The sequence below is a fragment of the Arachis hypogaea genome, chromosome 19 (genome assembly GCF_003086295.3).
Source record: "Arachis hypogaea cultivar Tifrunner chromosome 19, arahy.Tifrunner.gnm2.J5K5, whole genome shotgun sequence".
Classification (NCBI taxonomy): Eukaryota; Viridiplantae; Streptophyta; class Magnoliopsida; order Fabales; family Fabaceae; genus Arachis; species Arachis hypogaea.
In genome coordinates, this window is record NC_092054.1 from 25,479,060 (window position 1) to 25,506,157 (window position 27,098).

At 31.7% G+C, this 27,098-nt stretch overlaps 1 protein-coding gene and 3 long non-coding RNA genes across 5 annotated transcripts; 3 read left to right on the forward strand and 1 right to left on the reverse strand.

Moving 5' to 3' along the window:
• Positions 1–850: 850 nt before the first annotated feature.
• LOC112777025 (uncharacterized) lies at positions 851–26,071 on the reverse strand. The gene is made up of 3 exons (XR_011877600.1): positions 25,973–26,071; positions 21,499–21,557; positions 851–1,010 (listed from the first exon to the last, which is right to left on the reverse strand). It is a non-coding gene; the product is annotated as an uncharacterized lncRNA (long non-coding RNA).
• LOC112777023 (uncharacterized) lies at positions 1,023–3,822 on the forward strand. Of its 2 annotated transcripts, none has more exons than XR_011877598.1 (3): positions 1,023–1,343; positions 1,499–3,346; positions 3,442–3,822. It is a non-coding gene; the product is annotated as an uncharacterized lncRNA (long non-coding RNA). The 2 variants fall into 2 exon arrangements; XR_011877599.1 differs by having other exon boundaries at positions 1,499–3,176; positions 3,542–3,822.
• LOC112777024 (uncharacterized) lies at positions 7,993–12,893 on the forward strand. Its single transcript, XM_072227385.1, has 4 exons — positions 7,993–8,470; positions 8,562–8,616; positions 8,728–8,858; positions 11,067–12,893. Exon 4 carries the CDS (start codon positions 11,910–11,912, stop codon positions 12,891–12,893), a length of 984 nt encoding a protein of 327 aa, XP_072083486.1. The 5' UTR covers positions 7,993–8,470; positions 8,562–8,616; positions 8,728–8,858; positions 11,067–11,909.
• Positions 20,459–21,355, forward strand: LOC112777022 (uncharacterized). The gene is made up of 2 exons (XR_003190266.3): positions 20,459–20,783; positions 21,098–21,355. It is a non-coding gene; the product is annotated as an uncharacterized lncRNA (long non-coding RNA).
• Positions 26,072–27,098: the final 1,027 nt, after the last annotated feature.

Consider the following 27,098-nt stretch of genomic DNA (forward strand, 5'->3'; position numbering starts at 1 on the left):
TATTTTGATAGCCAATTTTTTGTACATGTAAATTTTTTTAGTTTAATCACACGCATATGTGCGTAACCTTAAATAATGACCCATTTCTTATTGATAGGCATCCCAGTCGCACCAAATCTCACATAAATCAGACATATATCGTTCAATCTTAACCACCATTCCACTCATTTCACATAAATCCCCAGTTATTCAATCTTAATCACCAATTTCACCTACTACCTGTTTTTAGTAATAATTATAACAGGAAAACAAACATAATATCCAAAAAGTCAACCGGGTACAAAAATGATCTCATTTAGGATTAACCATGCTTGACATATAAAAGAGAGTCATTAATATTGTTTTTTGAAAATTAAAACTAATGGAATAAAACTTCCAAAAAATAAAAGGAAGCACTCTAATATATGCACGTTAAATGAAAAGTTCACCACAGGTACTATCGTTGAAAAAGAAAATATTGAAATGAAGTTGAGCTCGTGATTTAGTGATTGTTTTTTTATATGTATCATTTAATTTTAAATTTTGTTTGTTTGACTCTCTTCTCTCTTTTACTTACCATCTTTGATTAAAAAATAAGAAAAAGTGATAAATAAGTCTTTAATTTTTTAATTTAAAAATAAAAAAATTACTGACCGATTGAAAATATAAAAATATTTATTTTTTAAAAGGTAAAATATTTAAAATTTTTCAAAGAACCTATTTATCTTTATATATTTTAAATAATAGGATATAGATATCTCGCATTTTAAAAGATAAAATGATGTTTTTGTATTCTCAATTAATCAAAGACTTATTTATCTTTTAGTTAAAAAATAAAAAATTTATTTATCATTTTTTTCAAAAACCAAAATGAATTAAAACATGGAACTCTTAAAATGAATATAACGTGGAGTAATTGTGGCCGTTTATGTTTCATAATCCAATCATTATGCATAAAAATTTCATGTACATCAAATTTTTACACGATGCCGGCCTTAACACCACAAGACCTGTCGACTTCAATTGCTGCGCTGGAATTGGAGAAATAAAAATTGAGATACTCAAAAGTTAGTAACTCATTCAAGAAATGGAAAATGATGTCTTCTATTTTGTCTATTTTTACTTATCGCTTTGCCGTTTAGGCCCAAAGAAAAACCAACCTTTCACTATCTTAGTAGCTCGTCAAATGACACCAAAGCTAACATATTAACATCATCATCATCATAATCGTTTTTGGAGTGTTAGATTCTGGTCAATTAGAGAAGAACACAACAATCCATAAAAATTGAAGTATCCGTGTCTCAGAAGCTTGAGAAAGAACTAATATGGATTGGTTCGAGTGGTCAACTCACTTTTTTATTTGAGTAAGTATAAATTCTTTTTATATATATAACAATTTATTGGTTAGTAGCAGACTTTTAAATCTGGTATGAGAGGTTTAGACACTTACGCTTAACCTTTGAAATACCTGTGAGATTTCTCAAGTAATGATTCAATTCCCCATTTACCATAATGTAAGAGCCAAAGTCCTCTGAGGAAGGGTCTCATACTCTCATGGGTGAAATTGAAATCGACGCTCCGGCGAAGGGGTTACGTTGCAGGTGGACATGGAAGGAGAACAAGTTGTTTGAGCTAGCCTTGGCGGTGGTTGATGAGAACCACCCGGAACGGTGGGAAGCGGTTGCGGCGATGATTGGAGGAGAGAAGAGTGCTGGGGAGGTTCAAGAGCACTATGTGATCCTTTTGGAGGATTTGGAACTTATAGAATCTGGTAAATTTGACCATAAACTTGAAGAAGAATCTCATCAGCCTTATGTACTAGTTGACCATGTTAAGTCTCTGTGTTTGTCTCATAATGATACAGCAGCCATGTAAGAACTACTCTGTTTTTTTTTCTTTTTTTGTGTGGAATAAGATAATTTAGTTTTCTTTCTTCAAATTATATTCAGTTGTGTTCTCTATGCTTCCCTTTTTGTCTTTCATTGGCATTCAGAACTTAAATATTTTAAAGTTATCTTAATAATCTCTTTTACATAGTAATCTTTCAAAGTAAAAATGAATGGGAATATGGGAATATGAAGAATTGGGAATTTAATTAGAATGTACATGACTGCTAGATCTAAAACAATTCCCCTATTCTTTTTCTGCTTTTTTTTTTCTTATTTGCTTCTTTTTAAACTCAATCGATATGGAAAATGTGTCGTTTCTTCATAAAAGACCTTGAATAATTGTCCCACTAATCTGGTTCCAAGTTGCTTATATCTTCATTGAATTGCAGCAGGAAATAGATATAATGTTATATAAAATTAGGTTTGAAACAAGAGACAAGTTGGGTATGACACCAATCATACCATAGATAAAAACACAAGTGTCTTTTCTTATCTGAAATGCACATTACGAAACTGCATCTGGATTCCACCATATAAATTCTTCCAAGCATCTCTATATACTCCTCGTCTATAAGTTTGTGTATGTCTCAGATACTAATTAAACAAATCTTAATCAAACTGAGAATGAAATATCACTTATCGATCTTTTAATATTTAATTTGAAGATTCACGTGTGGTTATTAGATGATTTGATATTTTTTTATAGAATTTGTCATTTAATGATAGTGAGTTTCTACCTATATTTAAATAAACAACTAGTTATTTTATTTGATACAAATAAGTTAGATTGCTTCTCATCCTCAAGTGAAGTTTTGATATTCTTCAATTTGCAGGAAGACACAATAATCTGGGTTAGATAGCGAGACTTCTTTTATTATTATTATTATTATTATTATTATTATTATTATTATTATTATTATTATTAGTTTGAAGCAATTTAAAATTGGGTGAGATGCAAGTCAATATACATTGGCTATTGTGAGTGAAACAGAATTTTACTAGGAAAGGGAAATAGTTGCCACATTTTACTTGTAGAAAAAGGAAAATAATTCCAAATTATGCAATTTTTCAGACCATTTGTTTCATACCTCTTCTCACTCACATGTGATACATGACATTTATGTACTATCAATATTTAATAGCAGTAATATCATTGAAATATATTGACCAGAAAGAACGTATGGAGATCTGAATCAAGTGGTGTAGAATGTGGTACTTTTCAATGATTGGCCTCATATCATAATGTAGTGTGGACCGTACGGAACAGACATGATGAAGAAACAATTAGTGGACGAAATGTGTTCATAGGTCAGATAGATAGAACTTTCAGTGTTGGTAGCTATTCAATTTAGCCCATGATCATTGTTACCTTTTCAGAGCAACCAAGTTGTGTACATATGAATTGTATATGATCTCAAATTTATGGATTCAAGTTGTGCAATCATATTTGTATATTAAACTACTAGGAAAAATTTCAGGTATGTCAGTTATTTTATTGGAAGTCTGAAATTTCAATTATGCGATCCGTTGAGATTTAAAATAAAATAATATGAATAGCTGCGATTTGTTTCAGGATGTTGGAATTGGAAGCTGCGAAGCCAGAGTCAAGTTTTTGAATGAATGAGTAAATCGAGTTGTATCTTTTGGATAACACGCTTCTTTTTGTTTTGTAGGAAACCGAAACTCAAAGGAAGAAATATTGGAAAAGTTGATGAGTGAGAAGGTAGTGTGGATCACAAAAGGAAAATTTTCATTTGTTGGGGAAAAAAAAGAGCTGGGAAAAAATTTTATTGGCACTCGATTAAAAGGAATAATCTATTGACTATTGAGTGATGATGTTGTTATGAATCTATATATCTCTATACTGTTATATACTAACAATAGAGAAGCCAAGCTATTTTCATGTTAAATTGAATTCATTTTATTCGAGTTATTATATTATTAAAATATATAATTAATATCTTAAACTAATATTTTTACCCGTAATAACATTACAAAATTTTAAATCTTTTAAAATTATGTCGGTCTTAACATTATAGATTATGGCACAAAAAATTTATAGCATTAAATTACTTTTACAAAAAAGTCGTAAAGGACAAAAGTCCTGGTCGGCTAAGAAAACTAGGGTCTCTGCAAATAAAAAAAATTAAATAATAAATTTTTTAGTTGTTATTTTCATATGAAAGAATTTATTTTTTATTAATAATTAATTTAAACATTTATTATCTAAAATTTAAAAGAATTTATTGTGTATACTTTTATAATTTATTAGATGTTAAATCTGTTGTACAGATAGAAATAATTAATTTTTATGCTTGCTATTTAAAAATAATTTTTTTTCTCTATATATAAAAATATAATTAGATATTAGCATAACAAAATTGATATTGATAGTTATAAAATGAACTCAAATTTATTTTTTTAAAAATAATTAAATCTTGATTCTAATTTTTAATCACAACATTGGTATTTTCTCTAAATTATATGGCATAAATATTTGAAAAAAAAGAAGTGAAAATATAGATTAGAAAGATAAGCAGTAAAAATTTAAAATAAAATAAAAAATACATAAATAATATTTTTTATTTAAATTATATTATGTTGTTAATTTTATTTTTTGTAGAACAGAAAGGTAGAAAAAAATATATAATGAGAGAAAAGAGAGAGAAAGATAAAGAAGAAGAATGAAAGAGGGACGAGTTCGTTAATTTTGGAACTTAAAGAAAAAATTATTTTAATTATAATGAAAAATATCTAGTGACATATTTTGATTTGTCAAATTATATTACTAATATTAAATATAAATTATAAATTATATATAAGTGAGAAAGATAGAGAGAAATTAAAAAAAACGAGAGGTAGATAAGAGAATGTAAGAAGGAGGTTTACTAATTTTGGAGAGAAATATTTTTTCTAAATTTTAATAAGAGAATGTCATGTAACACATTTTAGTTATTAAATTAGTAAGTAATATTTAAATATAATATATAATATATAATATAGTTATATTTTTATTTTAATATTTTAATTTTAATTTAATTTAAATACAATTAGAGAATGCTATGTTGTATATTTTGATTGTTAAATTTGTAATTAGTTATTGATAATGATATATGAGAGAGATAAAGAAAGAGAGAGGGGGGAGAGATAGAGAGAGAAAGAGCACGAGAGAACTTTTTAATTTTGGAGAAAAAAATTTATTTAATTTCAATTGCAATGAGGGAACGACATGTGGTACATTTTTATTGTAAAATTAGTAATATATAATAGATTTACCCGTAATAACATTACGGGAATATAAATCTTTTAAAACTACGTCGATCCTGACATTATAGATTATGGCACAAAAAATTTATAGCATTAATCTACTTTTACTAAAAGGTTGTAAGGGACAAAAATCCCCACCGAGTCGCCGACTAAGAAAACCAGGTGGATAATAAAAATTAAATAATATATTTTTTAGTTATTATTTTTATATGAAAGAGTTTAATTTTTTATTAATAATTAATTTTAACATTTGTTATCTAAAATTTAAAAAAAATTAACGTGTATATTTTTATATTTGATTAGGTGTTATAAAAATAAAAATAATTAATTTTTTATACTTGCTATTTAAAAATAATATATATATATATATATATATATTAGCATAAAAAAATTTACATTGATAGTTATAAAATTAACTCAAATTTATTTTTTTTTTAAATAATTGAATCTTGATTCTAACTTTTAATCACAATATTAGTATTTTCTCTAAATTATATATAATAAATATTTAAAAAAATAAAAGTGAAAATATAAATTAGAAAGAAAAGCAGTAAAAATTTAAAATTAAATAAAAATATGTATATAATAATATTTGTTTTTAAATTATATTATATTGTTAATTTTATTTTTTGTAGAATAGAAAGGTAGAGAAAAATAGAAAATGAGAGAAAGATAAAGAAGAAGCATTAGGGAGAAAGTTTGTTAATTTTGGAAGTTAAGAAAAAATTTTATTTTAATTATAATAAAAAAATATCTGGTGACATATTTTGATTTGTCAAATTACTCATATAAAATATAAATTATAAATTATATATAGAGTGAGAAGGATAGAGAAAAATAGAAAAAAAAAAGAGAGTTAGATAAGAGAATATAAAAAGGAGGTTTACTAATTTTGGAGAGAAATATTTTCTCTAAATCTTAATAAGACAATGTTATGTGACACATTTTAGTTATTAAATTAGTTAGTAATATATAAATATAATATATAATATAGTTATAGTTCATTTTTAATATTTTAATTTTAATTTAATTTAAATGTAATTAGAGAATATTATATATTATCAAATTTGTAATTAATTATATATTAATAATGATAATAAGAGAGATAGAATGAATAAAAAATTAAGAGACAAAAAAAAAGAAAAAAAAAGAACTCTTTAATTTAAAAAAAATTAAATTTAATTATAATAAAAAAATGAGATATGACATATTTTAATTATAAAATTAATTAATAATATATAATAGATTATACTAACTAATGGATATACATATTATCTTTTGTAAGCTTTCTAATATAATCAATAATTGCATAGATTTTGTTCGTAACTATTTTTGTTACATTGAATAAATTGATATTGTTCATATTTTTGAACTTGGTTCTTATAGTGTATGGTTTATGATGACAATGTAAAAAGTGTTAAAGTTTTAAGTTTTTTAAAATTTATATTTAATTTGAAAACACTTTTTTACAGTAAACACGTTAATATTAGTTTAAGTTTTCTATAAATTGTATTTATATATAATCAACTCATTCATTTATCAAATGCAAAGAAGGTATATGATTTAGGGATAAGGTTAAATTTAGGCTTTAGGATTTAGATATGGTTTGTTAAATTTTTATTTTTTTATTTAGGAAATTAAATTAAAGTCGTTATTTTTTATCTTATTATATTTATATTATTTTAGAGTTGTTCATTATTTATCTCTTATCAGTGATTTAGAGTATATGATTTAAAAGTTTGTCGTTGGTCAATAAATTATTACATACATAAATTAAAAATGTAAAATGGTATTATTTAAATTCCCAAAAACTTATTTAAATTAAACGAACGGGTGGCTAACTAATTGATTAACTCAAATTAGTTAAATACAAAAAATTTAAAATATGATTTATACGTTATTTATAAATAATATTATCACCACCTAATAATTAGTACTTTTATTTAGTATAATTATGATACAAATTATTTAACATGGTCACATAAACAGGATAAAATACAAATTTAAGAGAAAATTAAAAGATTAAATGGAATGAGTAGTTATGGATTATGCAGTAGTAATTAAGATGTAAATTTTATATTGTTAAGATGTTTGCATTGTATGAACTTTATGACAAGTCCATATTAAAAAAAGGGATAAACACCAATTATATGAGTAAATAAAAAATATAAAAGGTGTTAATTGCTAATAAAAATAAGAAGATCACAGAGTTGTATTTTTCTAATTTGAGTCTAATCTAATATGGAATCTATAGCAATTCAACACCTAATATAGTTGAAGACACGTATGTTCTCTTTTACCTTTATAATTTTTGTCATGTATAATTATTGACAATTAAAATCACAAAAAATTATATACAGTAATTTTGCAAAAATCAATAACAGATTTTCAGTCCATTAATAAGTAAAAGGTAATGGCTAATAATCTAAAACAATTTATTGAAAAAGATAGATTAAATAGACAAATCATAAATGTTGAGTTACTATAATATTTACTACAGAATAATTTAATTTGCATGTGGTGCAATTTATTACAACAACAATAACAATAGATCATTATGAAAAAAAAATATATAAAATATTCAAAATTTGCATAATATAAGTAGAAAACAAAATTCGCCTATAACAGAAAATATTAATTTTAAGACTTTAATTTGTTCATTTATTTATGAGCAATACATTAGTTGGTTTTCAATAATTTTTTGTTTTAGACAAACTAGTTTCTAACAAAACAAAATAATAATAAATTGATTTTTGATCTTTTAGAATACTAGATAAATTAGAATTTTTATTTAAATATAAAAATTAATGTTTAATTTGTGTAAAAAAGAACTAATTTACTTTTAGGTGTACTATTTGTTAGCTTTGGAAGTAGTTCTATTTTCATAGATAACTTTATTTTGCAAGTAGTGTAAAATCCGGTTAATTAATGGCTAATTAATCCATAAATTAAAATATATTCTAAAAAGTGAGAAATGATGTTTTTATGTTTTAATGTGGTGGAGAAATTTAAAACAAGAGTTTTGACACCAATTTTAAAGAAATCGGTCCAAAATTAGGCCGAACAGGCCAAACCGAACCAACCGAACCCAAGTTGAGCCCAAGGCCCAGCCAAGCTTCATTTAATTAATGAAACTCAGCACTCTCTCTCCCTTAAACAAATACACACACGCTGGAAACAAAGAAAGGAAGAGGGGGGAGATTGAAACCCTTGTTCCTATTCATCTCAATCTTCCATGGTTGATAACTTTTGATCCGGAGCTCCGATTGACGCACCATTTACGGCCACACGACCGCGGCGTCGAGCTCTACAAAATTCACACAAGAAATCTTGAGGTAAGTCACAGTTTGTCCTTCGAATTTCAGTCCTTAATTTCAAGTTTTATGGATAAAAATATTGAGATTTGTGAACTCCTTTGTGTTATAGGATCAAATTAGCTTGAGGGGAAGGCTTGTTCTTGCTCTCTTGATCCTTGGGTGAGGTAAGAGATCTCAAACCCTAGTGAAAATATTGAATTTGAGGTATTGGGTATTGAGTTATTGTGTTTGGGTGTGATATTGAGGCTTAGGCTTTATTTATATGTGTATTGGAGCTTGATTGGTGGTTTTGGCAAGCCTTGGAGTGGAGCTTGTGCTTGGAAATCTGTTGGTGAAGTATTGAGACTTTGAAAGTTGAGGAAAAATGAATTTGAGAGTGTTCCGGGTGGAACGGAAATCGGCCAAGGTATGATTTCGGTTTTCTGTATCTAAAATGTAATGTGGTTGTGAAAACATAGGCTAGTGGCCCTAGGATAAGATTTTGAAATATTGATGTGATTAATGGATGATGTGAGTTGTATTATTATGTACGTATTTTGGTGGATTGTGAAATGTTGATGTAATTGTTTGGGTGATTTGAATTGTGTGGAATATATGAGTAATGGTGATAATGGTTGGTAAAGCATGTGACGTTGTATGAGATATGAACTATTGTGTTTAATTGATGGTAAGGTTGAGGCTTGTGTTGGTAAGCATGATTGGGTGTATGATATTGATATGTGTACGATCATGATGATTGATAACTTGAATAAATGCTTGGAAAGTTGAATTATGGAGTGTTGATTGTAAATTGAGAATATTGATTTAGAAATTGGTTAAATGTGTAATCATTGGTGGGTTGATGATTGGGTGAGAGGTTAGAGATGTTTGATGCTGGAATGGTTGAGTTTGGTTGGTTTCAAATGAGTTTGGTAAGTGTATGTTTTGAAATGGGGAGTTTATAAGTTTTGGTAAAAATGAAATTTTGATGAACTTCAACAGATCATATCTTGAGCAATTGTTTTCGGAATTTGATGATTCTTATATCAATTGAAAGATAATTTCACAAGCTTTAAAATGGTTTAAATTTGATCAAAATCTGAATTTTGTGGAAGGAGATACGACCGTTGGAAGTTCGGGCCAGAAATATGAATTCTGCATCTTCTGCAGAATTTGTGATTTCTGGGTTGTGTGCGCACGCACAGCCCTGTGCGCACGCACAACCCGTGAAAATCTGGGTCCTGTGCGCACGCACAGTCCCGTGCGTATGCACACGACAAATTGGGGCTGCTGTTGGGAGCGCTAGAACACTCTGTGCGCGTGCACGGCCAAGGGAGTTTTGCGAACTGTGCGTACGCACAGCCCTGTGCGTACGCACACGTTGGGAATGACACACTGATGGTGGCGCTAGCACACCTTATGCGCGCGCTCAACCCTGGAGATTTACTTTCTGTGCGTACGCACAGACCTGTGCGTACGCACACTTTTAAAAATACTTCTGAGCGTGCGCACGCACACCCCTGTGCGTACACATGCGACCCAGTCCTTTCCTAAAGCTTTTGTTTTCAAGCTATTCACATTCCCAACAAGTTTGTAACCTTCCGAGATGTTAATTCACACTTATAAACCCCCAATTTCATCCCTTAGATCTTAAATTAATATAGAATGCCTAGTGAATGAGAGTAAGCTAGGGGAGAGGGTAACTTGTGGATGAAGAAAGGGGATGTCATGATGAGTTATAATGAAAGGTGATGATACGAGTTGTTGAAGAGGACGGTGGATTGTTGAATATGATATGGGCCGAATGGCTAAGTATGATATGAGCCAAGAGGCTGAGTATGATGTGAGCTGAATGACTGTGTGTGATGATGGTTTATGGCTGAGTGTGAACTATGAATTTAAGCCGGATAGCTGAGATGAATGTTGAGTTATGGCTGAGGATAAATACATGTGTAATTCATGAATGAATATAGTAAATGAATAATGAATGAAAAGGTTGGATGTATGTATGTTTGTTTGCCTTCTCTCTGTTTGTAAGGGTGACATGGCACCGATACCCTTTAATGGTAAATGGGTGACAGGGCACAGATACCCTCTAATGGTGACAGGGCACAGATACCCTCTAACGGTGACAGGACACGGATTCCCTCTAACGGTATTAACGTGCAACAGAGAGACTGTGTCCGGGTTAGTTACCGGATATGTCGGGTTGGCTTGATAACCGACAGATGAGACTCATTAGCCACTAGGACAGACATGCATCATATGCATTATATGTGATTTGTTTGGGATGCCTACTTGATTGCATTATTACTTGCTATTTGTCTAGTTGATATATTTGCTTCCTACTTGTGCATTTCTTTGTTTAATATACTTGTGTTTGTATCTCTACTACTGTTGGCGGTTGGGAGGTTTGTAGGAGTTGGAAAGGGGGTATTTAGTTAGACTGAAGACCCTTAAGATAGTTGCCTAATTTCACTTTCTCATGGTTTAATTATAGTTATACGCTTTGATTATAACTGGAAGTTCTAGGATTGCCTTCGGCTTTCCTAGGACATTACATGTTAGATATTTGGGCACTGTTACCATGCTAAGAACCTCCGGTTCTCACCCATGTGGATTTTGTGACTTTCAGATGCAGGACGTAAGGCTCTTCGCGGAGGCATGCTGGAGACTTTCTTTTGGTGGAGATCCTTTGTCTGTTAGGATTTTATTTTGATCTTATATACTTGTTTAGATACTTATATTCTCCACTGTATATATATTTTGTATCGACTCCTCTTAGAGGTTATTTTGGAGAAACAGGATTTGTATATTGTCTTTTGGACTGTCTTTTGGGAAATTCCTTTATATATGTATGTATACTGTTATGCTCTGACAGGTTATCTTCACAAACCGAGTCCTGAGCCTTGATATATGTATTGTTGGCACTCTTCTGTGTATCTTCTCATGATAGCTTGTCCTATATCCGTTTCGTTTACGTCATTGATCGGAGTGTTGCGATTCTCGACTTATCGGTTTTGATTTACCCACTTTTCTTCAAAGGGTCCTAGTTATAAACATTTTTTTTTGCAATACTATACGTACTATATTTTATTTTTTAGAGGTCGCAATACCTCACTACCTCTGTTTTATGACTTAAGCATAAGACTCTGTGTGGTAGGGTGTTACGTTATGGTATCAGAGTAGTTCGTTCCTGTAGAGCCTGAGGGACGGACTGACTATGCTTCTATGCATTCTCTGTGTTTGTGTCTATGTGCTATTAGGATATCTAACCGATAAACATAGCATAAAGTCCATGAGTTTTCATTTGGAACTTTGAAGTATTAGGCTTGTGATATTGAGACTGATCACCTTGATATCACTTGTTTAGTGTGGAAAGGACTAGATGGCGACTCGTGGGTGCAGACGCGGTTGAGCGAGAGGTAGGAATCGAACTGAGGAACATGAGACGAATGCGAACAACCCCGTAAACTTTATGGCGGCATTGGAAAATATGGCTGCTGCTATGCAAGCCACTGCGGCGGCTCTCGGGCAACAGCTGAATAACAATGGCAATGGCGGAAATGAGACTCAAGGCCCGATGACGCTAGCAACCTTCTTAAAGGTTAATCCGCCAAAGTTCAAGGGAACCACCAATCCTACTGAATCCGACACTTGGTTTCAAGCTATGGAGCGAGCACTGCAAGCACAGCTGGTGCCTGAAGAGCAGTGCATCGAGTTTACTACTTATCTGCTCACCGAGGAAGCGTCGCATTGGTGGCAGGGAACCCGACGTCTCATACAGCAGGGCGATGATCCTATCACCTGGGATGCCTTCCAGGTAGAATTCTACAAGAAGTACTTTCCAAATTCTGCCCGAACGGCCAAGGAACTGGAGTTACTGCAGCTGAAGCAGGGTGCGATGTCGGTATCTGAGTATACGGATAAGTTTGAGGAGCTGTTCAGATTTTTCCGCATGTGCCAAGGGGCTCCGGGAGACTTCGAGAAGTGGAAGTGCATCAAGTATGAGGGAGGACTTCGGAGTGACATCCTAAGCTCCGTTGGACCGATGGAGATTAGGGTCTTTTCCGAACTTGTGAACAAGAGCCGTGTCGCTGAAGAATGTGTGAGGAAGGCTGCTGAAACAGAGAATGACCACCGGGAGTCCCACTACAGGGAGCACAATTCAGGATTTGCGACAAGGGGTAAAGAGTTTAAGAGGAGAGGATACCCACAGTGTTTTCCTCAAAAGCAGAATAACTTTGCGACGAATGAGGAATCACAAGGAAATGGTAAGGGAAAACAGACAGCGGCTGCTTCAGATGTTTCGAGTTGTCAGATATGTGGACGTCGTCACCCAAATAGGTTGTGTCATTATGGTTCGGGCTTGTGTTACAATTGCGGGAAGTCAGGACATTTGGTCAGAGATTGCCCACACAGGAGGGACCGAGGTACTACTGGATCCGATCCTCAGTTTTGAGGTAATAAGAAAACTGATGACTTAATTCCTTACCACTTTAGACAATACTGGAGACTAGTATTCACTCATAACACGTGGTTGAATAATCATGATCTTCTCTAGATGACCCTAAGTTATTTTGATAGAAGGATTGGCTAGCATAGATGAATAGGTAGGTTCTTAATATAAGGTGATCAGAGGGGCGCAGCGAAGGCGAGAGACTCCGGAGGTGAGATGCTGCAGGGATTGGTAAAGCGCGAGTGACTATTGGCTAGGTTGAGAAGGGAACCCCTCACGCGGACTCATGGAGCAAACGATATTTTCATGGACGAAGTGAAGTTTTTGACCATGTAGTGAGTAAATAGGGGGTAGCTGTAGATACTTCTAAGGTGGAAGCAGTGATGGATTGGGGACGACCGACCTCAGTTACTGAGATAAGAAATTTTTTAGGTCTAGCTGGCTACCATCGGAGGTTCATCAAAGGCTTCTCGCAAATAGCTTTGCCATTGACAAAGTTAACCCGCAAGGACGCACCGTTTGTTTGGACTTCTGATTGTGAGGAAAGTTTTCAAGTATTGAAGCAAAATCGGGCTTTCACACTTGTGTTGGTATTACCCGAGCCGACTGAACCGTTTGAGGTATATTGTGATGCCTCGTTAAGGGCCCGGGGTGCGTGCTGATGCAGCACCAGAATGTGGTGGCGTATGCCTCACGGCAACTAAGGCCTCATGAAGTTAATTATCCGACGCACGACTTGGAGTTCGCTGCAGTTGTGTTTGCGCTTAAAGTGTAGAGGCCTTATCTCTATGGAGTTAAGTTTCGAGTTTTCTCTGATCATAAGAACTTGAAATACCTCTTTGATCAGAAGAAGCTTAATATGCGGCAGAGGAGGTGGATGGAATTACTGAAAGACTATGACTTTGAGTTGAATTACCATCCGGAGGCGAATATTGTGGCAGATGCATTAAGTTGGAAATCGCTGTATGCGTCTTGAATGATGCTTCGAGAAGAGGAGTTGCTTAGAGCATTGCAATGAATTTTGTGTCGGGATTGCCGAGAACTAGAATCGGATCTGATGCTGTCTGGATAATTGTGGACCGGCTGACGAAGTCGGCTCACTTCTTACCCATTTGAATGAACCATACTCTTGAGGAGTTAGTACGTTTGTACATAAAAGAGATTGTGAGACTTCATGGTGTGCCTACTACTATAATTTTTTATAGAGATCCCCGCTTTACTTCAAGGTTCTGGGGTGCATTCCAGAATGCTTTTGGAACCCGTTTGAGCTTGAGTACAGTTTACTATCCTCAAACAGAAGGTCAATCTGAGAGGACGATCCAAACCCTAGAAGATATGTTAAGGGCTTGTGTTCTGGATCAACCGGCAAGCTGGGATCGGTATATGCCGCTAGTGGAGTTTGCGTACGATAATAGCTACCATGCGAGCATCGGAATGGCTCCGTATGAGGCTCTGTATGGGAGAAAATGCCAATCTCCGCTATGCTAGTATGAAGCTGGAGAGAAAAGTCTATTAGAACTGGAATCGGTTCAGTTAAGAGAAGATTTGACTTTGCTGGTGACTCCAGTCAAGATTGATGACCCGAGTATTAAGAAGTTGCACGGAAAAGAGCTTTTAATAGTGAAAGTGGCATGGAGTCGAGCCGGTATTGAGGAGCACACTTGGGAACTTGAGTCAGAAAAGCGATCAGACTACCCTCACCTATTCTCAGGTAACTGAAGTCGAATTTTGTGGGCAAAATTCCTAATTAGGTGGGAAGAATATAAAGCCTGGTTAATTAATGGCTAATTAACTCACAAATTAAAATATATTCTAGAAAGTGAGAAATGAGGTTTTTATAGTTTAATGTGGTAGATAAATTTAAAACGAGAGTTTTGACACCAATTTTAAAGAAATCAGCCCAAGATTGGGCCGAACGGGACAAACCGGGCCAACCGGACCCAAGTTGGGCCCAAGGCACAGCCAAGCTTCATTTAATTAATGAAGCTCAGCACTCTCTCTCCCTTAAACAAACACACACACGTTGGAAACAAAGAAAGGAAGAGGGGGGAGATTGAAACCCTTGTTCCTATTCATCTCAATCTTACAGGGCACCGATACCCTCTAATGGTAAATGGGTGACAAGGCACAGATACCCTCTAATGGTGACAGGGCACAGATATCCTCTAACGGTGACAGGGCACGGATTCCCTCTAACGGTATTAACGTGCAACAGAGAGACTGTGTCCGGGTTAGCTACCGGACATGTCGGGTTGGCTTGATAACCGACAGATGAGACTCATTAGCCACTAGAACAGACATACATCATATGCATTATATGTGATTTGTTTGGGATGCCTACTTGATTGCATTATTACTTGCTATTTGTCTAGTTGATATATTTGCTTCCTACTTGTGTATTTTTTTGTTTAATATACTTGTGTTTGTATCTCTACTACTGTTGGCGGTTGGGAGGTTTGTAGGAGTTGGAAATAGGGTATTTAGTTAGACTGAAGACCCTTAAGATAGTTGCCTACTTTCACTTTCTCATGGTTTAATTATAGTTATACGCTTTGATTATAACTGGAAGTTCTAGGATTGCCTTCGGCTTTCCCAGGACATTACATGTTAGATATTTGGGCACTATTACCATGCTAAGAACCTCCGGTTCTCACCTAGGCAGATTTTGTGACTTTCATATGCAGAACGTGAGGCTCCTCGCGGAGGCATGCTGGAGACTTTCTTTTGGCGGAGATCCTTTGTCTGTTGGGATTTTATTTTGATCTTATATACTTGTTTAGATACTTATATTCTCCACTGTATATATATTTTGTATCGACTCCTCTTAGAGGTTATTTTGGAGAAACAGAATTTGTATATTGTCTTTTGGGCTATCTTTTGGGAAATTCCTTTATATATGTATGTATACTGTTATGCTCTGACCGGTTATCTTCGCAAACCGAGTCCTGAGCCTTGATATATGTATTGTTGGCACTCTTCTGTGTATCTTCTCATAATAGCTTGTCCTATATCCGTTTCGTTTACGTCATTGATCGGAATATTGCGATTCTCGACTTATCGGTTTTGATTTACCCACTTTTCTTCCAAGGCTCCTAGTTATAAACATTTTTTCTTGCAATACTATACGTACTATATTTTATTTTTTAGAGGTCGCAATACCTCACCACCTCTGTTTTATGACTTAAGCAGAAGACTCTGTGTGGTAGGGTGTTACAAGTAGTCTTATATTGTGAAATTTAGAAAGAAAATAATATTTCATAAATACTAGCTACAAAATTAAGAAACAAAAGCAATTAACTTTTTTTTGACAGACTATGCATGCAAAATCAAGATAAAAGACATTTTAATTATGTTGACATTTCTTATGTTTAAATTAATTATTTTTTACTTTTTATAAATTTTAAAATATAAATATTAATAAAGAATTGAAATATTTTTATTTAAATTTAAATAAAATATTAAAAAATAAATTAATAAGATATAAATTTTATGCTTTAGTTCAAATTTTATATTTTATTAAATTTATGAATTTAAAATAAAATAATTAATAATTTTATAAAATTTATTAAAATTTATTATTTAATTTATTACCATCTAAATTAAAGAACTATTATTGAGACTGACTTTGAAAAAATACATGCAAGATATAACCCTCTGTGTGACATAAGAGACATCAGCTCAAACTTAGGGAATTTAAGATTTTGGTTTAAGTATTAACAGAAATATTTTAAAACATTGCCATACCATATTTATTTTAAAAATTAAATTTAATAATTTGTTTAATATTATAGCCTAATATTTGTATAAATCTAGTTAGTCTTTTAAGCTATTTTATTATAATTATTTGTTATTTTTAAGTATAAACTTTGTCTATGCTACACCTGCAGTATATAGCCGGTCCAAAATTCGGATAAAAGAGGAGCATTGTGTTATGCCTTCGATAGCCAACATAAAAACTTAGTCGAATTTTCATGACATGGATCAAAGACGTTATTGTACTAAAACTAGGTCGTCGCCAGAAGCAACGCGCTGTATGCCTCACATACAGTATCAAATGAGTAAAAGTCGTTGCATCGGTACCCAGTTGTAGTGTTAAATGAGCAAGGGTTCCCGTATTTTCGTGAACGGACGAGGGTAAATAAGCTAGTTCACAAAGAAAAAAGGTAAAGGTCGGAGCGACAGAAGGTTGAGATTTAGGACATGGAATATAGGCACTCTAACAGAAAAATCCATGAAGGTGGTGGATACCATGATAAGGAGGAAGATTAACATCATGTGCCTACAAGAAAAAAATAGGTCAGCGCGAAGGATAGGAAGTTGGATACCTCCGGGTTCAAACTTTGGTATACAGAAAAAATGAAGAATAGAAATGGGGTAGATATTATCGTGGATAAGCAGTGGAAGAAGGACGTAGCGGATGCCAAAAGGGTGGATAATTGGATCATCTCTATCAAACTTGTGGTGTAAAGAGGTACTTTTCATGTGATTAGCGCTTATGCACCACAAGTGGGTTCGGACGAACAACACAAGATAATGTTTTGGGAAGATATAGAGAGTTTGGTCAAAGACATACCTTCAAGAGATAAGATTTTCTTAGGAGGAGATTTAAATGGCCATGTTAGAAGAGAAGTGAATGAGTATGGAAGTATTCACGAAAGTCATGATTATAGGGTGGTCAATACCGAGGGTAAAACTATTTTGAATTTTTTCTCAACCTTTAACTTTCTCATTACTAATACATATTTTAAAAAGAGAGATGAACATCTTATAACCTATAGGAGTGATATGACAAGATCTCAAATCCAGTTTTTCTCGTTGAAGAGAGTCGACTGGAAATTTTGCATTAATTGTAAAATTATTCCGGGAGAGAGTTTAACAACACAACATAGGATGCTTGTCATGGATTTTCGCGTTGAGCAAAAGTTGAGGAAGAGACATCTTACGAAGAACCCAAGGACGAGGTGGTGGCGGGTGAAAGGTAAGGAACAAAAAAGCTTTCTAAACGGGTAGGAGAAGAGGCAAAGTGGAAAGGGGATGGAAGCACGAAGAAGATATGGAGGGAGATGGCAGAAGTTATTAGAAGAACAACAAAAGAAAATTTTGGTGAATCTAGAGGGATAGGACCAAGAGACAAGGAGTCCTGTGGTGGAATGCGAGTGTACAAGAAAAGATAAAGGCAAAAAATGAGTGCTTTAAAGAGTGGTCTATGTGCCGCAATGCAGATAACTGGGAAAAATATAAGGCGGCTAAGAAAGAGATTAAAGTGGCTATAAGTGAAGCAAAAACAAGAGCATATGAGAGTATCTACCAATCTTTAGGCACGAAAGAAGGAGAAAAATGTATATATAGAATTGCAAAGAGCCATGAAAGAAAAATGAGAGACTTGGATTAGGTCAAATGCATAAAGGATAAAAACGGAGAGAATTTGGCTCAAGATGAAAAGATCAATGAAAGGTAAAAGAGATACTTCTACGAATTATTTAATGAAGAACAGAAGACTCTTTCGAGCCTTGGTCATTTATGCACGAGGGAAGAAGATCAAAACTTTGACTACTATCAAAGGATTCGAGATTTTGAGGTAAAAGAGGCTCTAACACGGATGAAGAATGGCAGGGCAGTAGGACCCAATAATATTCCGATTGAGGTTTGGAAGGGCCTTGCATCAGTTGGTTAACCAAGTTTTTTAATAAGATTTGAGGTCAAAAAAGATGTCAGATGAGTGGAGAAAGAGCCCTTGGTACCTATTTACAAGAATAAGGGGGGATATACAGAGTTGTGAAAACTATAGAGGAATCAACCTCATGAGCCATACCATGAAGTTATGGAAAAGGGTGATAGAACGGAAGTTGAAACAAGAGACACAAGTAATAGAGAACCAATTTGATTTTATGCCAGATAGATCCACCACTGAAGCTACATACCTATTAAGAAGGATGATAGAGAGGTATCGTAGTAATAAAAGGGATCTACATATGGTGTTTATTGATTTGGAAAAAATGTATGATAAGGTATCAAAAAAGGTCTTACGGGAGGTTTTGGAAAGGAAGATAGTAAGGATCGCATATATTCGTGTAATTAAAGACATGTATGATAGGACTATATCTAGTATGAAGACTCAATGTAGTGTGACAGAGAAATTTTCTATTGGTATAGGAATACACCAGGGATCATCCTTAAGTCCATACCTTTTTACATTAGTCTTGGAAGTACTCACAGAGCATATCCAAGAGCTTGTGCCATGGTGCATATTTTTTGCTGATGATATCATCTTTATGGGAGAGTCAAGGAAAGATCTAAATAAGAAGTTGAATTTATGGAGAGAAACTCTAGAAGTGTATGGTCTACGCATAAGGCATAACAAGACTGAATATATAGAATGTATGTTTGGCCGTCGAAGGGAAAACCTTAATACAGAGGTGAAGATTGGATAAAACATCCTACGAAAAGTTAAAAATTTGAAGTATCATGGGTGCATCATACAAGATAATAGAGAGATTGAACGGGATGTAAATCATAGGATCTAAGCAGGTTGGCCAAAATAGCAGAGTGCGTATGATTTTATATGTGACAATAAAGTGCCTTTAAAACTTAAAAGTAAATTTTATCGCACTACTACAGACTGGCTATGTTTTATGGTACAGAGTGTTGGACGGCCAAAGGGGAGCACAAATATAAGGTAAGTATGACAGAGATGATGATGTTGAGATAGATAAGTTGTCATACATGATTGGATAGAATAAGAATCGAGTTATAAAAGAGAGTTGGAGTAGCACCTATTGTGAAAAAGATGGTAGAATTACGTCTCAGGTCGTTTGGGTATGTGAGAAGAAGACCGACAGAGCATCCAATCAGAAAGGTGGATGAGATAGAAGATGGATAAGGGGTGAAAGGTAGAAGAAGACCTAAAAAGACAATCTATGAGGTGGTCAAATGAGATCTACATATAAATGGCATCTCTGTAGACATGATACTTGATAGAGGCCAATGATGTCGTTTTAATCCATGTCACCAACCCCACCTAATAGGATAAGGCTTTTGTTGTTATTGTTGTTGTTGTTTCAAATTCTAAAATCTTTAAAATTTATGCTCACATGCCACCTTAAAAGGTTATATATTAAGTCATCTTTTTCAAAATTAAAAGTCATAGTTTAAATTTATAGGTTTGTAGAAACACTATTTTCTTGAGTTTAAATTAAATACAAAATTTGAATTTGAATTTTTATTAATTTTTATGTTTCTTATCTTTTATTTCAATATAAATAAAAGTATTTTTTTATTGACAATTATAATTAGGTGAGTTCTACTCAACCCCCTCTAAATCAACATGTAAATTATCTTCTATGACGTGGCACATGTTAATTGGATGTTTAGTTTTAATTTGAATTAATTTAACCCAATAAGAGTTAACATCTTAACTAAAGTAGGATCATTTTGTAATTAAATAATTTTTTAAGATGGATGATTAGATAATTTTTGTAAATATTAAAAAGTAAATTTATATGTTTTACATTTTATAAAAAAAAAAAAAAAAAAATCCTAAATCTAACCATGACCCCCCAACGTAGTCCATTGCCCCAGTCACACTCCCACCCCTCTCCTATCTGAAAATTTGAAATTGAAAGAACAAACTCAAAAAAGAACCCTAGCCACCCAGTCCTGCCACCCGCAACCACCGCAGCCCCGCAGCAACCGCAGCTACTGCAGCTCTCATACCCCCTGCAGCCCCGTCGCGTGTATAGGCATCACGTGTGGAAGTTCCGTCGCCGTCGCAGGAGCTGTGTCGCTGTCGTAGGAAGCTCCCTCGCGTCATGTGAAAGCTCTGTGGTCGTCGCCGTCTCGCGGTGTCACCATTTTCTCTATTGTCGCCGTCACTCTCCTTCCTCCTCGCCGCCGGTAAGCAGTAAGCCCTGTGACTTGGAATATTTTTTGCTGGTTTTAGTATTTTACTGTTGTTTGAAATTGAGTTGCTGAGTAGGTGAATTTTGTTTGTTGAGTTAATTTTATTAGCTGATTAACTGGATTTTGTTTGTTGAGTTAATTTTATTAGCTGATTAACTGGATTTTGTTAGCTGGATTTTGTTTGCTTGAGTTAATTTTGTTCATGATTATGTCAAATTTAAAATTTGTTTGCTGAGTTAATTTTGTTCATGATTATCTATGCTGCTTTTACACTCATTGATTTCAAGCTATTTCATTGAGTGGGTAAGGATAGAAGCTACAGGAGGAAGGGTCATACATTGGTAAGGGTACCGATTTCTTGGTGTTTTGGCAATGTCAAGATCCATAGGTATGTATCTGCCTTTGGCATCTCTACAGCATATTTATATCAATGTAGTTGGAATTGAAGTAATGCTAGTTATTGTAAATTTTTTTTTATAAGGGTTATGGTTTCTTGTAAAATGAATAAAATGGTACAATCTTTATATAGGACACTACAAAAAAGTATTTTTTTTTTTGCTACAAAATATAGCATTATAGTGCAATTAGTCTAATCATTTTAGTTCTTGTCCAATAGGTGATAGGTACTTGAAACATTTCATACATAGTCACCCATGTTCGAATCTCAACATGCACTGCACAAAGTGTAAGGATTAAAAGATAAAATTACCTGTTCATAGCCAGTAGCTTCAGTTTGAAGACTGGCACCAGACCAAAATATCCTTGGCCCTGTAAAACTTCCTTGCATAAGTAAGGCATACATATGAAAAATGCATAAAAATATTTTTTTTTTAAAAAAAGAGAGTTTTCTGTCATGAATTCAAACTTAATCAATATCTCAATATATCATGTTCCTGAACTGATTAGATATGTTACACACTGCACCGTATTCAAATCGTATTGATTTGGAGAAGAAGTAAAGATTCAATTTTTAGTATTTAAGTAAATTATACAATTATCCATTTTGGGCTATAATTTGAATAGCTTAACCATAGTTAACATAACAACCAATTAAAGAGTGACATGTCATAAAGGGTAATTTACATGTTATTATAGGAAGAGTAGAATAAAATTTACCTTATAATTAATATATATTTTACCATAAATGATACCAAAAGAAAATAAAAGTATCTTTTTATAATTTTATATTTTGTATTTGTAAATACTCATTTTTTCTTTAATTTTATAACCTGTGTCATAAAATTAACAAATAATATGCATGAGCATGAATATATACAAATTAAAAAACAGAGAATTTTTATTTAAATAAAAATAACACATTAATATCTTACAAAATAAAGTAACAAATGATTATTATCTTCATGGAATAAATTATTAATGGCTTATATTATTAACATATTAAGATAATTAGATTCACTGAGTTAGGCTAAAATAATTTGAAAAAAAATTATTATGTATACCATGTCATTAATTCCACCTCAACTCAAACAATTGATATAATAATAAATTAGTTATAAGTGATTTAATTTAATCAATCAAATAAAATAAATTGAGAAATCAAGAAGAAGCTATGTCAGCTTCATAGTTAAATGATTGAAATTTAATTTGGTAACTATGAATTAATTAAATCAATTAGTGTGATATATGAAATCAATTAGTTGTATAATTTATTTGTTACAATTGATTTAATTTAATAATTAAAAAAATAAATTAAAAAATATTTTTCAAGAACATGCTACAATAATTTTATTATTAAGTATAAAAATCTAATTTTAATAATATATAATAAATAATAGATAAATAATAAATTATATTTTGGTTATTGTATGTAAGAATTAAAAAATTAATTTCATTTTTTAAAATTGCTTTGGTATTTGTACATATTATACCAATTGGAATGAACCAAAAGGGTTGATTACAATGTGTCAAAATTGTGTTATATAAGAAAATGTTTTTAATAAAAAATATAACACGGTGAACGTTTTTATTAAAAATAATTCATGTAATTAATATAATTAATACAGAACAATATCTTTCAAACTATAAGTACATAGCCAATGAGTAATAGCTCAAATGGTATAGTCTCCCCATACTCAATTAAGAAATTACGGGTTCGAGTCTCCTATTTTGGTAAAAAAAAAAAAAAAAAACTATAAGTACATAGTATTATTGGCTTGGGTTTTTTTTTTTTGTTTATGGTCGCGGTATTATTGGCTTAGATTTTTTTTTTTTTTGGCCATTACAAACACACTCACACACTAACCTAGCTATTGGCTTAGTTGAATGAGGAGTCTAGAACAGAACAATAAAGAACCAAGTTGAAATAAAACAAATAAATAAAAGTTTTATTATAAAACACTAGAAAGTTTTTTTTTTTTTTTTTTTTTTTTTGGTCAGTGGATTGGACAACCCCCAATCCTAGGTACCCCAATGGATTGGACAACCCCCAATCCTAGGTACACAACACACCCACACACTCCTCACATATTTATCACATTTTTTCCACAAATGCATCCTCTAGAGTTTGAATTCTAGACCTTTAGTAATGGGGAGGGGGTGAAATGCCACTGAGCCAAGGCTCTTCGGCACACTAGAAAGTTTTTAAATATACCGAAACACTAATATACTTATACACTTGAAATTCTTCCTAAAACATTAACATGACTCGTTCCTATATGGCCCATTCACTGTTTCTACCACGGCCAACCCAGTATATGATCAATCAGCAGCTTATATTGCAATTATAGCCACAAAAAAACAAATGCTATTAATTGTCTATTTTTGACCTTTTAAACCCCATTGGATGTCCCATTAGAGATGGAAGAAATCGATCTTTTCAATTTTTTTTTAAATTATTTAATAAGATCATTAAGATGTGATCTTTTACTTTACATTTTTTAATTGAGACAAAAAAAATATGTAAAAAAAAATATTGAATGAAAAGATTACATTTTACCAAATAATTAAAAAAAAATTCACTTTCTTCATATGAATAATTTTGTAGGGCGCTAAAAACAAAGCACAACGTACCATTTGTTCGTACTTGGAAAATTGAAATTCCATTAAAAACAATAGCATACCAGAAACTCTTCCCTACTTATATTACATTCTTTTGTTATGGTATTTCTTTCTCGGAACTTTGTATAACACAAGATGCTAATGTAAAAGGCTGTTTCACCGTTATCTACTTGTGTTGAACTTGTAAATTCAACTTGTTTAAACAAAGAACGTCATAGAATGAGTTAATTAACCTCCATTTGGATTTCTTTTTGAGATTAAAAATAAAAAAACCAAAAACATGGAGATACATAGAATTATATTTGGATGCAGAGACAAGATAACACTACAAATATTTTTCTCTCTTTTGAACAAATTTAGCCAAAATTCTTGTCAATACTAAAATTTGAGACGCAGATAAGTTTTATTGACAAAACATAACTCTTTTCTTTTTCCTAAAACTGTTATCATTAAACTTTTAATAATCCAATAATACCCGATACATTTTTTCAACTAAAGCCACACTCCACCTTTGTTCGTTATCCCAAACTGTTATTACTATTGCTACAAACGTTACAGCTGCATTCACAACCACTACCACAAATGCTAACCAAAATTTGGATCTCGAAGAACCTAGGTCCATGAATATTTACGTGTAGTTATCTTTATATAAAGTAAAAAAATTAAAAGTTATTAAATAATAATTTAGTTAAATCTGTTAAATTATCTAAAAAAATTTTAATTAGAAATTTCAGGTAAAAGACAACTGCATAAATCTGATGTGTCTCTGTTCTGCCTTCTTCCTCATCACACAGATCTAGACCGCTACGTTTTTCTTCCTTCTGTCTCCATTCTCAATCTTTCCCTCTCTAACTCTCTCGATCTCTTTGGACCTCTGCTTTGGAATGGTTGATGAAAGATAATGACATTTTAAATTTTGAGGAATGTTAGGGTCAGTAATTTTGGTATTTTGTAACTATCAATTGGCCATCAATAGTGTTTTTAATGGTATAAAATTATATCTAATGATAGAAAATCACTCACTTTTATTTTGATGGTTAAGTACTGGCCAGAAAACACAAAAGTTATTGGCCCTTAGACTTTTTCATAAATTTTTTCTGTGAACCTTTTACCAAATAAAATGTATGAAGATGACAATATATATATACGGAATACTAAATAAATTTATGAATGAATTAGTTACATCCTAGTTAGTTAGTAACTTAGTATGTAGTAGATAATGTATAAGTGAACAAAACATTTTTCACATAGTATATACTTTTGGTTTTGAAAAAATGGCTTAGCTTTGACTAATAATTAAGTTCTATAAAAACTGTTGTGGCGTAACTGTCATTTGATGTTAACTTTTATATAAATAATTAAATATATGACTGGTTTAGAATGAGAATGAAGAAAGAAACGAGAAGGGTGATTTTGGTAATCTACATAAAAAATTTAAATAAAAATAAAAAAGTTCAATAATTAAAAAAAATTATTATTTTTTGCTAATATTTTTAATTATCACTTATCAGACTAACATCTTTAGTCTAACAATCTAATAATATATTTTTAGTCTATATTTTTAAATTAAGAAATATTAGAAAATTATTAAAATTTATTATTTTTTATTATTACTTAGCCATTTAATTTGTTTAGTTTAGTAGCTTAACAACATGCTTTATCTCATATTTTTAAACATTGATAACTAAATAATAACTAAAAATAATAAATTTTGATAATTTTTTAATATTTATTTTTTTATAAATATTGTTGAGTAACTACTAATAAAAAATAATAAATTTTATTAAATTTTTAACATTTTTTATAAAATATATTGGTGAAAAATATTCACCTAGTTGGATAAGAAATATAATTAAGACAAATCTCATATGAAACTATGATAATTTATTTTATTTTAAAAGGGAAATATAGGAAAGCTCTTAGAACAAGGAGCCAGAGGACTAAGGAGAGAAATAGAGAAGAAAAGAGCCAAAGCCAGGGAAGAGGCAGTGCATGAACGAAGCCACAACAAATTTCTTTCTTTTCTCCTCTTAGCTTCTTTCTTCATTATTCTTTTCTGTTGATAGCCCCATCCATGCTCTATCTCATCCCTAGCTTTGTCTTTATCTCTTAACACTCTTAATCTCAATCCCATCCTTACCCCAATTTAAGTAAATTAACTTTACCTCATCGTTGACCTTATTGTCAACAGATCCCTAACAATAAGCAGGTTCCTCTACAAGGGTGCCTCAACTATTTCATTTGTGAGTGAAAGAATGATGCAATAAGGTCCGATGGTGATCATTCTATATGTACGGGAATAAATTGTACTTTGTAGTACAAGGCGTGTACTATTAAATTTTAGCTATACCTGTACTACTTTCTTATGGTACTACTATTGTCAGCATTTAGCAACGATAAACAGTAAACAGCCATTTTTAGTTCATTTGTACTGCACTCTCTTCTTCTTTTTTTTTTATTAGGCTAATGTGTAGATGGGAAATTATTTATTATCTTGGATATTACAAAAGATATCATTTCTATATATTACCAAGTATAAATTATTTAATCAAAATTTATGGAATATTGATAATATACTAAGGAATGTGTTAATCTATATTTGGTTAAGTTTATTATCTTTGGATATTTTAAATAATTTGTCAATTTAGAAAAATTAAATTAAAATATTAAATGATGACTAAATTTACTAACTACATATTCAAAAGTTGCATATAAATATAATACAATATAAATACAATATTCTCATTTTTTTGAATTAAAATTTTTATTTAAAATTTTTAAAATATCCTTAATATTAAATATCTTTAAATTAAATTGTTATTGACTCTAATTTAAAAAAAATAAACCAAAATATAATAAAATATTGTTAGATTGTTATATTAAAATTTTTTTTTAATTAAAATCGTTATTGACTCTAATATTTTTTAAATATAAATATAATAAAATGTTATTACTTTTTTACATTATTGTTTTAAATTTACAAAAATACCACCAATAATATATCAAAGATTTTTAATTAAACTTAGAATTTTTCGGTGACTGAAAATTAAAACAAAGAAAAATTAAGAGAAAGAGTAGTACTCCTCTCTAATAATAATGTCCAAATTATTAGGGGACATCAATCACTCCAAATACACCTACTTATCTCTAGTAGCAGTCTCTACCAACAAATCAGTCGCTCTATTTGTCGTGTGCTGGATGAACATTACTGTAATTGTTCAATTGTGCTGAAACATCTCTTTAATTTTGTCAAGCAAATTAGAATTATTTCTAAATCATGTTTATGTCTCG